The sequence below is a fragment of the Dysidea avara genome, chromosome 1 (genome assembly GCF_963678975.1).
Source record: "Dysidea avara chromosome 1, odDysAvar1.4, whole genome shotgun sequence".
Lineage (NCBI taxonomy): Eukaryota > Metazoa > Porifera > Demospongiae > Dictyoceratida > Dysideidae > Dysidea > Dysidea avara.
The window spans coordinates 466,809-480,798 of record NC_089272.1 but is presented as its reverse complement, the minus strand read 5'-3'; the positions used below and the strand labels follow the sequence as shown (position 1 = coordinate 480,798).

At 37.3% G+C, this 13,990-nt stretch overlaps 1 protein-coding gene across 1 annotated transcript; it reads right to left on the bottom strand.

Moving 5' to 3' along the window:
• Nucleotides 1–3,243: 3,243 nt before the first annotated feature.
• LOC136251937 (uncharacterized) lies at nucleotides 3,244–13,812 on the bottom strand. Its single transcript, XM_066044324.1, has 6 exons — nucleotides 13,706–13,812; nucleotides 10,944–11,279; nucleotides 6,140–8,076; nucleotides 5,754–5,784; nucleotides 5,093–5,431; nucleotides 3,244–3,592 (listed from the first exon to the last, which is right to left on the bottom strand). Exons 2-6 carry the CDS (start codon nucleotides 11,266–11,268, stop codon nucleotides 3,417–3,419), a joined length of 2,808 nt encoding a protein of 935 aa, XP_065900396.1. The 5' UTR covers nucleotides 11,269–11,279; nucleotides 13,706–13,812; the 3' UTR covers nucleotides 3,244–3,416.
• Between the last annotated feature and the right edge of the window lie 178 nt (nucleotides 13,813–13,990).

Sequence of the window (13,990 nt, the reverse complement as noted above, 5' to 3'; positions counted from 1 at the left end):
GTGTGTTGTGTGGCCAAAAAAGCTTGTACACGACACAGTGGGTAGATTGACACAGAAGAAAGTGTATTGTCATGCATATGCATGACATAATCCCTTCTTGAAAGCATGCATTACAGCTTATAGCATCTCACATTCTAAATTTCAACAAAATCGCTTTATTCATTTGCAAAATACAAGCTCTCAAAGTTTTTTATTTCTTTGGTTTTTTCTTCATTTTTATCTGGAAGTCCAATTTATCTTTCTTTTCACACACACTTAACAAAAACCAGTATACAATACAAATGTACTTTTCAATTGTTGTGGATGTGCTGAGCATGTACCAAGTATGGTGTGGAGTTATGTACAATAAAATACCAATTTTTAGTGCAGACACTTGCAGGGTAAACTGCCTATAGACCCTTTTCAGGTAATATGCTGCCATAGCAACATCTGCCATTTTGGAGAACAACCCGTTTTGAAACCCTGGTAGTGCGGGGGAAAGTGTACATTTAACCAGGTCAACCTTTGCTGTGGAATGCAGAAGAAGCTCTACTTCCTGGGTATTGTTTTACTCTTATAGAAAGCAACGCTACCAGGGTTGCAAAATGGATTGTACTCCAAGATAGCAGATGTTGCTATGGCAGCAGCTCACCTGAAAAGGGTCTATAGCAGGGGCGTATGCAGGAATTTTGAAAAGAGGTTTCCACTACAGCTAAGTGACTGTTATACTAGAGTAGTTCACTGTTATACTAGAGTAGTTCACTGTTATACTAGAGTAGTTCACTGTTATACTAGAGTAGTTCACTGTTATATTATTGCACTCTGCCATCATGTGCATAAGGGGTTCTCGCTCCTCCTCTGGTCATCCCTTTAAGGGTCATTTTTTCTATTCTGTGTTCTGTAGGTTCTGTTTCAGTAGCTCTGTAGGTGTAGGGATTGGTTAAACTTATTTTATAGAACATCTTAGCATAGAGAAGAGTGTGGTGGATGGGAGTACCAACTAGGGCCAGTTCTTCTTCCTTTATTAAAAATAAAAGTTATATTAGAGTAGTTTATATTACCTGACTGCTTTATTAGAGTATCTCGATCTTTTCACCAAAATCATAATTATTTAACTAAGATAAAAGTTTAAAACATGTCCTGTTCCATGACAGATTTCAGATTCTGGAAACCTGAGGTTTCCATTTCTTAATGTTTCAAGTAATTTAATGTGTAAAATCCAAAGGCGTTTCCTGAAACTTCTGGAAATTCCCCTCGGTACACCCCTGTATAGGTGAATGGCTTGAAAACCAGTCCATGTGTAGATTAACTATCATAGCTCAAAACTTTTGTGGTTTCAAATAAATCACAGAAAAGTTAGGAAAAACTTAAATACTGTTCAATTAGTAATGTACAATGCTTTTGAGTATATACTCTATTGCAGTTTCCACTGACTGCTCAGGATGAAATAGTTTTTATTTTGCTGTGATTATCTGTTCAGCAACCTTTTTAGGTATGTATCAAATATAATGTGAGTAGAACAAGAAAAATGGATGAACAGCATATCGTTCAATATTAAAGATGCTATTGGTCTGCATGCTAAGCAGTGGCAGGGTTTCTGTGTTTTCAACAGGAACTCCTTAGCTCGATCAGTGGCAGTCTAACTAGCTCATTGTTGTTGTATTGATAATTTGTCATACCAAACAACTACGTATCACTGTATTTATTCTGTAGCATGCATGCAAATTGCACTTAATTAACACCATTAATTTTATAGAAATTACACCCTCAGCAACACTATATATATGTTTCACCTCCCACTACATTGATCAAGATACTTTAATAGAGCAGTCAAGTAACTACTCTAATAGAGCAATCAAAGCTACAGCTTAGTCACAACTTTGCCCTACACTACAGTTAGCTATAGTTTTAATACAGTTTAAAGCATCGGATTTATTGTACTTGGTAACTAAAAGTAGCCTAAAATTTAATTTCAGAGCTTCTAAAATCTCAAAAACTTCAGGAAAATGTCCTCATGCAGATGCCTTAATTTTCAGCACTACTAACTTTCAGAAACTCCTCTTTAAACATCCTAGATCCGGTCCACCACTGCTAAGTCAATAAGGTTAAGCTAATTGTCAAAGTGACATGACTGTCAAAGTCTCTGATTATAGTAATATCAGAGTGTATACTTATACATGCACAGATGTAGATGATCAGTCTTTGAGCCTTTTAAAAAGAATTCTCCCCATAATTGCCTCATCTTAATACTAATGTTTAGTCCCACAATACCCTCTCCCCAACTAAACTCCATATAGATCAAGGAAACATATTGATACAGAATATAATCCCAAAACTACAAATTAGAGACATTAACACAAATGTGTATAATTTATGTGACTGAATTTGACAAAACAAGGCTTCGACGCACAAAGCTTTGTTAGGAGATATGGCGATTTTAAGGAATCATTGTGTAATAACTTCCCAGTGCCTACAGCTGTGCAAACAAAATTTGTACCAATTGTTCATCTGTTCACTAGCTATCACTGAGTGGGTGTATACATTTCTGATAACCAAAATTTGCCCTGTTTTGAGCAGCTTTTTTCGAGCGGGTAATAAGACGATTGGAATCCAGAGGCCAAGTTTGGGCTCTCCATGGCCCTCCAAGGCCCTCAATTTACTCCAAATTGACTGAGAACACTATTGGCGAGCTCTCTGTGAAGTCCCAGCTCACTACACACCATTATCACACAGCCATGGCCATTTAATGGTTATAATCTCACACTCGTGGCTTTGACAGGGTCCGAAGAAAGCTGCTACAGAAACCAGACTTGTCAGTGCTGAAGGAAGTACAGTGTGAAATATGATAGTGTATTAGACCAGCAATCCATTTCTGGTAAAATCGTAAGTTTGATTTTGTGTGTGTGGAAGCCTTGTTATGTGAAATCCGGTCACATATACATGCAGTATATTATGCTACTGTGACATGCAGTATACATCATGTAGTCCAATTCTTCAATAAACTATATTATAAACTAGCATATATAAACTATGTTGGGCAGGATCGTAGGCACAAATTGAAACAGCAACCACTAATGGATGGCTTAAAAAAACAGCAGATGAGCACATTTTGATAGAATCATTGTGCAGTATCCCTTCCACCATCATCATAAAGGTACTATTAACTATGGTGATTCTAAAATTACTCAGCTGCTTTATAACTACACCACCTGCCATTTGAGTATTCTAATCACCCTGGACTCCAACTCCCTCTGAAGTAGTCAATTTTATTAATTCAAAGTGCATTACTGTTAATGTTTACCAGTAAAATAATACAATCAAACTATAGACTTTACAGTAACACAATTGTGAATGTATAATACACTTATAGTAAGATATATTATGTGAGATGGTCAATCTCTTTTGTGCTTGTCTGTGAAGTAAAAATAATCATCACTTCAACTTTGACGATGACTTGGTTGTTGATAACTATTTCTGTTGTGAGGACTACGAGATCTGTGAGGAGGAGTGTTGCTTCCATGATGAGTAGCAGATTGGTAACTACCCCTCCTACTGGATGACTGTACTCTGTCAGCAGAACTATCTCCAGTATGTGATGTCTCCTTGTGATGTCCTATTATGAAGACAACTATAAGTCTCATATTTTAGGACATGGTATTAGAATACATGTAATAGTAGTAACACGGGCATTCGGGCTTTGCCTGATATGTATGCCCTCGGGCCCTCGGGCAGTTGGACATACATATCAGGCAAAGCCTGAATGCCCCTTGTTACAGCTAATATGTAACACTTATCAGGCTGATAGCCTGTACAGGGTGATCAATCACCCAAGCCAATACGAATGCAGCCACTGAATGTATTATATATGCATACCTAAAAATTTCAATTATGGGTCAGCAGCTAGTATGTTCGGTTACGATAAACGGACATATCCTAGAGATATCACAGAGAATTTCAGTCACTTGAGTTTACTATTTTATGGAAAAATTACGAAGTTCACTAAAGGCATAGATAGGTAAGCTTGCTTGTAGAGTGGTTACTCTGTGCAGAGTGGTAGCTTTGTGATGGGGACATGTCCGTATTCGAAAACGTGTGGAAATGATCGGTGAATAAACTATAGCACTTATTCTCACCTTAGCCCAACATTTTCCAACTCGTAGGGTGGCGAGGATAACAAAACACTTTCCGTCTGAGTGGTTTTCATGGCGAAATTCAAGTCGTGCATCCTAATCACGTGAGTATTAGTCAATCCCCACAATCAATTTCGGCGTGAACGTCTACATAATTACTGTCCAGTTGTAGCCCGGGCTAAATTCCGTACAGGTGTATCTAGCTGGGCTACATACAAAATATAGCCTGGGAAGCTCCTTTGATCTGAGGTGTGAAAGTGTTACATATTTAATTATGTATCATGAAGCCACCTAACTTCAAAGGCAAATTTCAGGGTATCCTATACAAATCTTATAAGCCCTGGCTGCCTTGGGTACTTTTAAGTTAAATGCATTACTGAAGCAGTACCACCAACTTTTTAATATAAAACTTAGGCTGAAATTTATTATTGGTCATGTGATGAAAGCCATGCATCTGATTTTAAATATGAGTTGAGAAACATTGGTTTAAGGTGAGAACTAGTGCTATAGCATATTCACAAGTAGTCAGCCACATTTTCAAGTAACATGAGATAAACACTCTACAGTGAAGCTTACCCCTATAGATATTTAGTAAATGTTGTAAACAGTCTGTAAAATGATGCAGCAGCCTTAAAATACTTGTATAATCACTTAATCAAACTTTTCCATGATATCCTTAGGACTTGTCCGTTTGTAGTTGGTGCTGACCCATAATCGAATTTTACAAATAGATAAATTTAGTGGTTGGTCTCGTATAATTGGCTTGGGTGAATGATCACCCACGGGCTCTTACCCTGGAATTGGCATGGTACATATCATGTGGCCTCATGATTTGCCTGATATGTACACCCATGCCCTCAGGTCTGTGGCCCTTGCAAGTTTGGGTATACATATCAGGCAAATCACTTGGGCCCATGATACAACTACTTCATGCTGTCATACTACATCATGCACTATTGCATATAAACAATCATTGAAAATACCTTTAGTTGTCACAAGAAATGAGTTAATTAAAATAGCTAAATCTTTAGTAGCCATGTTCCCATGTTTTTCCATAATATCTAACATCATTCTGAATGGCTTACTATTACCAGCCTCCAGTGGACCTGAAATGTGTTCCAGCAATAGTCTTGCCTTTTCTGAGGTTCTGGAATTGGTTATGATTTCTCTCTGATCATCAGTGCTTATAATGTTTTCAGTCACAAAATATTTTAAAAGGTTGTCAATGTCTGTCATAGAAGTGCTGAGTGTAGAATATTTTTGTCTAAACACTTCATTGTCTGCTTCAGCAATCTCTCTGGAAGCTTTCGAGATGAGTTGCACTGTGGTGAGAAAACAAGATGACTAGTGTATAACAGTTACATATTATCAGATATTATTTGTAAAGTCAAAAGTGTGTGCGTACATTCCTACAATTAAAAAAATTCTGCAGCTAAAATTCTGTAACACTGGTTTCAATATACTTGGAGCAGTTGAGCACACATTTTGGTATAAGCTCACTTTACTATTCTACATATGAAATGAATTACATAATCAAGCTGTAAGTTCAGTTGCACAATTTAACATCATCTATTGTGAAGAGAAGTATTGGATAAGTTTTTATACATTACATACAGTACAAGTGTGCAACTGATCTGTACCTACCAGATTGTTCCTGTTGTGATGGTGGCTGTACCTATGCATAACAAATACATTATATACAGTACTGTGTAACTATACACAGTGCATATATAATATGCTGTTCTTCATATATAAAGTAGTGTTTGAATTTATGGTAGTACAATGAACTGAGTAAAGATAATTTTATGATGTGCACGATGTCTAAATCATTCTGTTCCTTTAGTGTTCTACTACATTAACATGGCAAATGTCAGAGATAAGTACTTGTAAGTGTGTATGTAGTTGCTGCACTTTAAAGCTGCTTTGTACAATAAGCAGTGCTGTCAAAGGGTAGCTGTAATACTTAATACTTAAGTTTTGCTATAAGCATTACAGCATAAAGACTGTATTCACACTTTAACACTATGTACCTGTTGTGATAAGAAACTTAACCACACCGTTTGATCATCTTGCAGCAGACACCTGTGATTACATGATTCACAAACAGATATTGTTGGAACAGTTGTAGGATGACATGGAACACATGCGAACCCGTCACCACACACTGAACGCTTGCAAACAAATCCCAAGTTAAAATTATTGCTAATCTTGAGTTGACTACATACTGCCCCTAATGAGTTGTATAATGTTCTACACACTGCCTCAGGACTCATCTGTAAAGTGTTGTGGTACATTTCAAATGTGATAGAATCTATTTTATCCCTGAGAAACACAAATAGATCAAGATCAGTTGAAATCTGAAATATCACTAAATCCCTATGGGCATATTTGCCATGTAAAACATGCCAACCAATAGCATTTCTCATACACTCCACTACCAGACAACAAAACACTCCTTGGGGAATGTATCTATTCTCAAACTTTACAATCAAAGTGTCATAAATCTTTCTGCCATAGTCAGTTGTGTCTATATCTGCTGGTGCTGGGTTCAACAGAGCAGGCATGAAGTACTGGTCAGTTTTACCAGGTAAAATGGCCATTATGTTAAGGGAGACAAAAAGTTGAAGAAGATGCTCATAGCTTAAAATATCATTAGCACTGAAATCTGTCTTATATATTTCATGCAAAGAGTTCTGATCAAAAACGCCTCTCAAAACCTTTTGCCTGAGGGCACGTGGTGGATTATATTTCACCTCAATCAATTTGGTCAATTTGTCAAAAAGCCATTGAGGATCACAAAACACAATATTTGGAATATTTCTGTAATATAGTAAAACTCCAAGTTCATGGAAATATATTAGGATATTGTCTACATCTTTTTCCTTAATATAGCACTTTTTTGCAATGTCAATACAACGACTCTTTGAGATGTAATATTTTGCATTATGTCGAATCTCAAGTTGAAACAACAACCAACTAATGGGAACAACCTTATTTGTACTATCACAACCAGACATGTTTTCTATTGCAGTTCGTATCTCTTGAGCAGCCTCATCTCTGTCTGCTTTAACAGTGTTGGATATAGGATGGACTAGTTTAGAACTTTTGTTACGACATTCCACTATGTGAACAGTTGTGTCAACATTCAGTATGTGATCTTCCACTGTTTGCTCAACTTGTGATACCTTGCCATCTTGTTCCTCCTTTGTGTCACCACACTCATCAAGATGTGTACCTACAAGCAACAGTTGACTATAGCTACCCATGGATGAGGTTGCAGAGTCACTAGAACTAGCACTAGAAGACTGGATGTTTGCTAAAGCAGTTTTCATCAACCCAGCATCAGTGTAGTGTACAGTATTGTCAGTCATAGATTTGCTACCATTTCTATAGAATTCAGTACTTTTATTAGTTAATAAATCTTTAGACATATCAAACACCATAACGTATCCAGTAGGAGTAGTAGTTATTGCAGGCATGACATCAAAGAACTCTGGTTGACCACCACTATCATAACAAGCTATTAGGGTACTAGTTTGTTTAACTAATTTATTAGATGCAGCTTGGTTGCTGTATTGAACATTTGGATTAAACAAATATTCATCTTCAATTATTAAATGAGGTTGTTTAGCATCTTGTGGTGTGCTGTGAGACAATGTTGAAGAGTTGTGACTAACCCTTACATGAATTTTATGTTTTAGTCGTTGTATTTCATCTTCTAAATTGACCTTAACCCAGGTGGAGTCATGGTCATCACTAGTCACAGCAATTGTACACTGTACAAGATGTCTATCACACACACCAGTACTGTTCCTCACTGGATCAGGATCACCACCAAGTAAGACTTTTAACAACGATGACTTCCCAGCTCCAGGAGGACCAAATATTAATAACTTTAGTAGTTGTAACTTCTCTGATCCAAGATCATGTTTGGCTTGGTAGTATAACCTCTCAAGCTCTAGACGATCTACACATGTATAATTATGCAGAAGTATAAACGAGTTAGTTAAAGTTTCCCAGTACTCTGTATATGTGTCAATATTCATACCATAAATACAGAAACAGACACAAAGTTCCAAACAAGTACACGACATATGGCTGACTATGAGGGACATACAGTAGTTGGTTTAAATATTTACAACAGATGATATGTTATCAGATCCCATTACGAGTGGAATAACAAGTTGTAACTAAAGACATTATTTTAAAGGATCCAAGTGATAAAAAGTAGTGAAACAATTCCCGGAATTCTAATTCTAGGGGCATCCCCCACAAGAAAATTTGATTTAAGTGTTAGGAGATTGAATTTTATTAGCTAATCAAATACTATTCATCCTGGCTGTTGTGGCTTCTTTGGCAAATTTTGCTGGGGATCAAGCCACCATCGGTTCTGGGATTCTTTACTGCATTTTACATGTTTCAGTTACATGTTTCTGACTCCCTGTATTCACAGGCTTCTAGCCTTCTAACAGGTGCCTAGTGGGATGGCATTCACAGAATAATACATAAGGTAAAAAACAGGTCAGCACTCTGAAGGATAACTGCTGTAGCAGTCTTCACGTAAGTTTCATGACTATAGTACGTTCACGTTGAGCTGAATCCTCAAAAACATTTAATAACTCATGGATGCAATTACACATGATCTTGAAATTTGGCTCATTTGTAGTACTGCTTGATCCGCTAAAAATATTTTGAAATCTTTTTGTTCAGATGTTTGACATAATATTTACAGCCAATCAAAATTTTCACAATACATTTCCTATGGGGAAGCCATATAAGTACAGTGTCCATTGCAGCCCTTTCCCGAACTTGTAATGGAGCCAAACCGTACATGTCTGTTGTTGACACGTCTGCTGTTACCAATAATCATCTGGTTGGCAGAAATGTTAACTCGGTTGAGAAAAAATCCACTTTTAATTTTTAGCTGTTTTTCAGGATTCAGCTCAACGTGAACATACTATAGTTATATGGTAAAAATTCACCACTAAAATTACTTTGTTGTGTGGATATTGTTAGTGGAAAAAAACCAAATAATAGTGTATTGGGCTCCAGGCCTGGGTATCACACTTAAATGGTTCAAATAGAGTGTCCTTAAAGCTAATATTTAAACAAAGGAATTAACTTGTACTTACACTTTATGAACTATGTAGCTGTCGTAATCATAGTGTTTATCTTATAAGACTTTTCTTGGTGGTGGATGCCATATAGAACCCACAGTATTTAGCCTACAGTATCTGTTGTATTTCTAGTTTTTTATTATTTTATTTTTTACAGAGTCTCCTAACATCAGTTTTACTAGTCTAGGTCAACTACCACTCATACACATCAGGGGCAGATCCAGACTTTTAAAAAGGGGGGTTCCACTTTGGAATAGCCCATTTTCACACAAGGGCTAAGGAATGTGGTGGTTAATAATTGCGATTGTGCAACATCCGGTGTCCTATAAAATGTATTGAAGCCTATGGGAGTGAGGTAAGAAATCTTCACGGGAGCCTAAACTGTACCGTTTATTCTTATTATGAGAACGAAATTGTAATCTTCAGGTTGTTAGCATCACGATGGTATATAGTTTGTGAAGATTCGCTGTGTTGTAAAGCGGAAAGAAGCGACTTGAGCATGGCAGAAGACTCTAGTGACTTTGTTTTCAGCATCTAGAAAGTCTACTTAGTGAGATAAACTTTGTTACTACGTTTCTACAAGGCTGGGAACAGCGCTATGCAAAATTTTATCGCTGAAATAGGCGATCTTTCATCGCTGTGATTCTATCAATGTTAGGCGATTATTTCACCCGTTACAGTAGGTTTAGTGGCCATGTTTAGTTTCCTAACGATCCTCTATACTTATAAAAGTAAAAATACCTCACTTTAGGAAAGATGTAGCCTTTAAAACTTAAGATATCACTACCATCTGACACAAGATCGCTGATTTCTCGATCACAACACAGCGTATCTTTCCAATTTTCATGTCATCGTTGTAGTATAGTGGCTGCTATAAAAGTACGTTCTTATAATAAGAATAAACGGTATGGTTTGGGCTCCCATGAAGTTTAAAGATCTTAGTCCCATAGGTTTCAATACATTTTAAGGCCTCCCAAAAGACACCGGATGTTGCACAACGTGTAATAAATTAGTATTCATTACCATACCGTGAATACTTTAACTTGCGTGGAAATGGACTATTGGACTTCAGCCTAGTAACTGTAGCTATAAGTTGAAAGACTAAAAAAAAAAAATAGTCATCACCTGCTGACAATAGCTGCCACTCACCATAGATACTCTCGCCAACTAGATACATAGCTTGCTACACTGCTCCTCAAAAGACTACTGTGACTGCTCTATTAGAGTATCTTGATCTGACTGCTCTATTGGAGTATCTCAAGTTAGAGAGGCTCTTTCAAAAGGAGGGTTCCATGGAACCCTTATGGAACCCTTTGAACCCCCCCTGGATCCACCCCTGCACATGCATATAAACCTGTACGAGTGTATTATATTGTATGTGTAAAAATTGGCAAAATTAAATAGTAGTAAGGAACATAGCAATATGGCACATGATGAAACCTGAGCTGGTGACTGGTTACATCTGCAGTCAAACTAGCACACATTGAAATGATCTCTACTTCTGTCATATACATAGCTTGCCATTAGCAGGATTGATTAATAAAGTGTTCATGGGTTTCTTTAGCTCACAAAAATGGAAATACATACATAGGTGGCACAATCGCTCTTATACAGTAGATGTACCTTCATAAAACTATCTATTGCAGGAAACAGCACAAGTAAATGTTGTTCAACAGCACACCACTCATCCTGTTGTGGTTACTATGATCACTCTTACCTTGATGATCTGTGGTAGATAACAGCCTCCATATTTGTTTAGCCAACTCCATCCCACCATGTTGTTCCAATATCTTTACCATGACATAAAATGGCAGTGTGTTACCAGCCTCAAGAGGACCGGAAATGTGCTTTAGTAACATCTCCACTTTCTGTAATGGTGTACCAAGTGACATGATCCTGTTCACTTCATCTGGTCCAACAATTCCTTCAGCTGCAAATGATGCTAATACATTACTGATATCACATCGTTCAGAGAAATGACTTGACAACTCGGACTGAAACTTTCTAAAGATCACTTCCACTTTAAACTTGTTAGTAGCCATCAAGATCCAAACTATACAATTAAAATATGTATGTATCATGAAGCTGTGAATGAAAGTAGCTGTACAGAGATCAACTTTGTAAATGGAAGTCTTCAAAATATGTAGCTACTATTACTAATATTATGCAAGGGTGTAGCCATAGGACCCGTTCTAGCTAAAACTGAACATATTGGATTTTACAAAAGATTATGATATGTATCCTAATAGAGCAGTCAATGTGGCATTGTATCATAATGCACGATACTGTCCAAGTGCAACGTCGTTTTATAATGGCTTGCTAAAGAAATGGCTGTCACTCCCTCTAATTATTGAGTTTTGTGTGAGAAACAACGTTGCGCTTGGGCGGTACCGTAATAACTCTAATAGAGCAGTCAACTATACCTTGTTAACAGTCAAATATTAAAGAGCTAAATTTTCTAAATATTCTTGGGGGAGAGGGCATGCCCTCATCTTGCTTTACATTTCAGAGTGTTGCACAGTGACCTCACAGTGACTTCAAACAGAGTATTCCATGCACATATCTATTGGACTTTTAGAATTGCCAATAACTTGCCAATTTACCATTCGGAAACTGCCAAGACAAAAGAGTCATGAAGCCATAAAATTCTTCTGTCCATTGAACATCTAGTTCGACCACATGACGCTGTGAATATATTTGTGAAGAAGCCAGGTCATAGTCATCCAATGAAGTTTGGTAACTGGGTACTGGTCCGTTGCTTTTTAGCTATAGTGAAGGATTACAGATCTCCACTACAATCAGAGCTGGTCCAGGTACAAACAGCTTACTCACTAATAAACTAGCCTGAATATCAAATTATCTCAGTACAAATCTAACTTGAAGTTTGTATCATAGCTTGTCTACAATGCTAGCATGACAAGTACACTGTTAATGACAGAATTTAAGGCAGCCACACAGCATACTAAAATATTTGAATTTTAAATACAAGATCCCTTCCCTACTCTATTAGTGAGTCTTCAACACCTGGGCTTGTACACAATCTTGTGGGTCATCAGATTTACACCGCTCCAGTAGGTATAAAGACAAATAAAAGTCTCTACTTAAAGTGAAAAGGCACATAACTACTGCATTCCTCCATATTAAAGCTCGAGAATTAATTTCATTTTTCCATGTCTTTATTTCACTAGTTTTCATATTGGCAAAGTGACACTGGCATGTACGTAAATGAGTATTAATTATCATTATATGGCATTTCGAAGCTCAACATAGCTACATGTACCAGAAACATTTTTGTATTGCTAGAAATGATTCACATGGATAGAGTCTAGTCTCGTCCCAGATCTCATGGATCTGGTACCACACAATACAAAAGTTTGGCCATGACCAAACAAAAGTATTGCCTCCAATCAGATTTGAGAACACCTCTGATGTCAGGTATTCTATACGTATATTTCATGTGACTAGAACTCACTTTGTTCTTTTTGTCATCTGTCTTACTTACTGGTTACAACAGTCTTTGATGTTTACATTATGGTACCATTATCCAGCTTATCGACCCATCATTTCATGCACTGTGATTATGTACTGTTTAATGTCATACACTGTATTTGTATGGTACGTGTTTTGTGGACATCATTGGTGTTTACTATCTCTTATAAGGCTTCACACTACCAGACCATTGTGAGATGAGATAGAGTCTAGTGAGATTCAATGGTGCACTTCAGTACAATTAAGCCCCAAGTCTCATTACACCCCAAGTCCCCATTTTTTATGCATCCCTGACTCTGTCTTTTCAGACTGACTCATTACAGTCTGAGCATTAATTTCATTTTATTATGACTTTTATAGAGGCAAAGTGATACTGGCATGTAAGATGTCAATTACTATTGATGTAAGGTATACTGAAGGTCAACAGAGCTACATGTACCAGAAACATTTATGTGTTAGTACTAGTAACAATTCTCATAGATACTTTGAGGATATTAGATGCAGACAAGACAACTGAATTCAATGGCGCACGTGGGATTCACCAAATTTTGGAGATCTGATGTCATGACATCTAATGTTTATAATGTCACAATGTTTACATATTATAAACAACATTGGTTGCTAACGTGCCCTCTACTACCTAAGACACCAATTTTTACAATTCAAGTAGTCTAAAGTTAGGGTCAGAGTTCAGCTTTAGCCAGTAAATAAATCCAACCATGGTTAGGGTTTCGGTTCAGCCACATTTGGGTAGATCACCATTATCTTGGATTTAACTATATCGGGTTTAAGCTCCGTTTTACAAGTTATAAGTAGCAAAAGACATCAGATCTACTCAATCCCTGCCCCCCGCTGGCCGTAAGACTCAAGTCGCCCATTTTACACCGCTCGGATCTGATCTCTGTACATGTGTTGTTGCAGTTGGACAGTACACCGGTAGCTGCCATGTCACAGAACACATGTAGTCTAGAATGTAACACAATTCCTCACTTGAACGATCAGAAATCGCCTACTAAAGTGTGTACCGATTTACTTCTTGAGATCACCTCTCAGCATCTAACAGTTTCGCGCACGAAGGGAGTGGCACATCGGCGAGTGACTCGGTAAACTGAGGAGTGACAGAGTTGAGGAATTTTCTATCGGTTTTCAGTTGCAATTATGTGTGAGAGTGAAACTGAGTAGCGTCTGTACTGTCAGTGTAGCTAAATAAATCGTTAGCCTGGTTATGTACCTATCAATGTCAAGCCCCACCTCCACCCCGTACACCTAATTAGC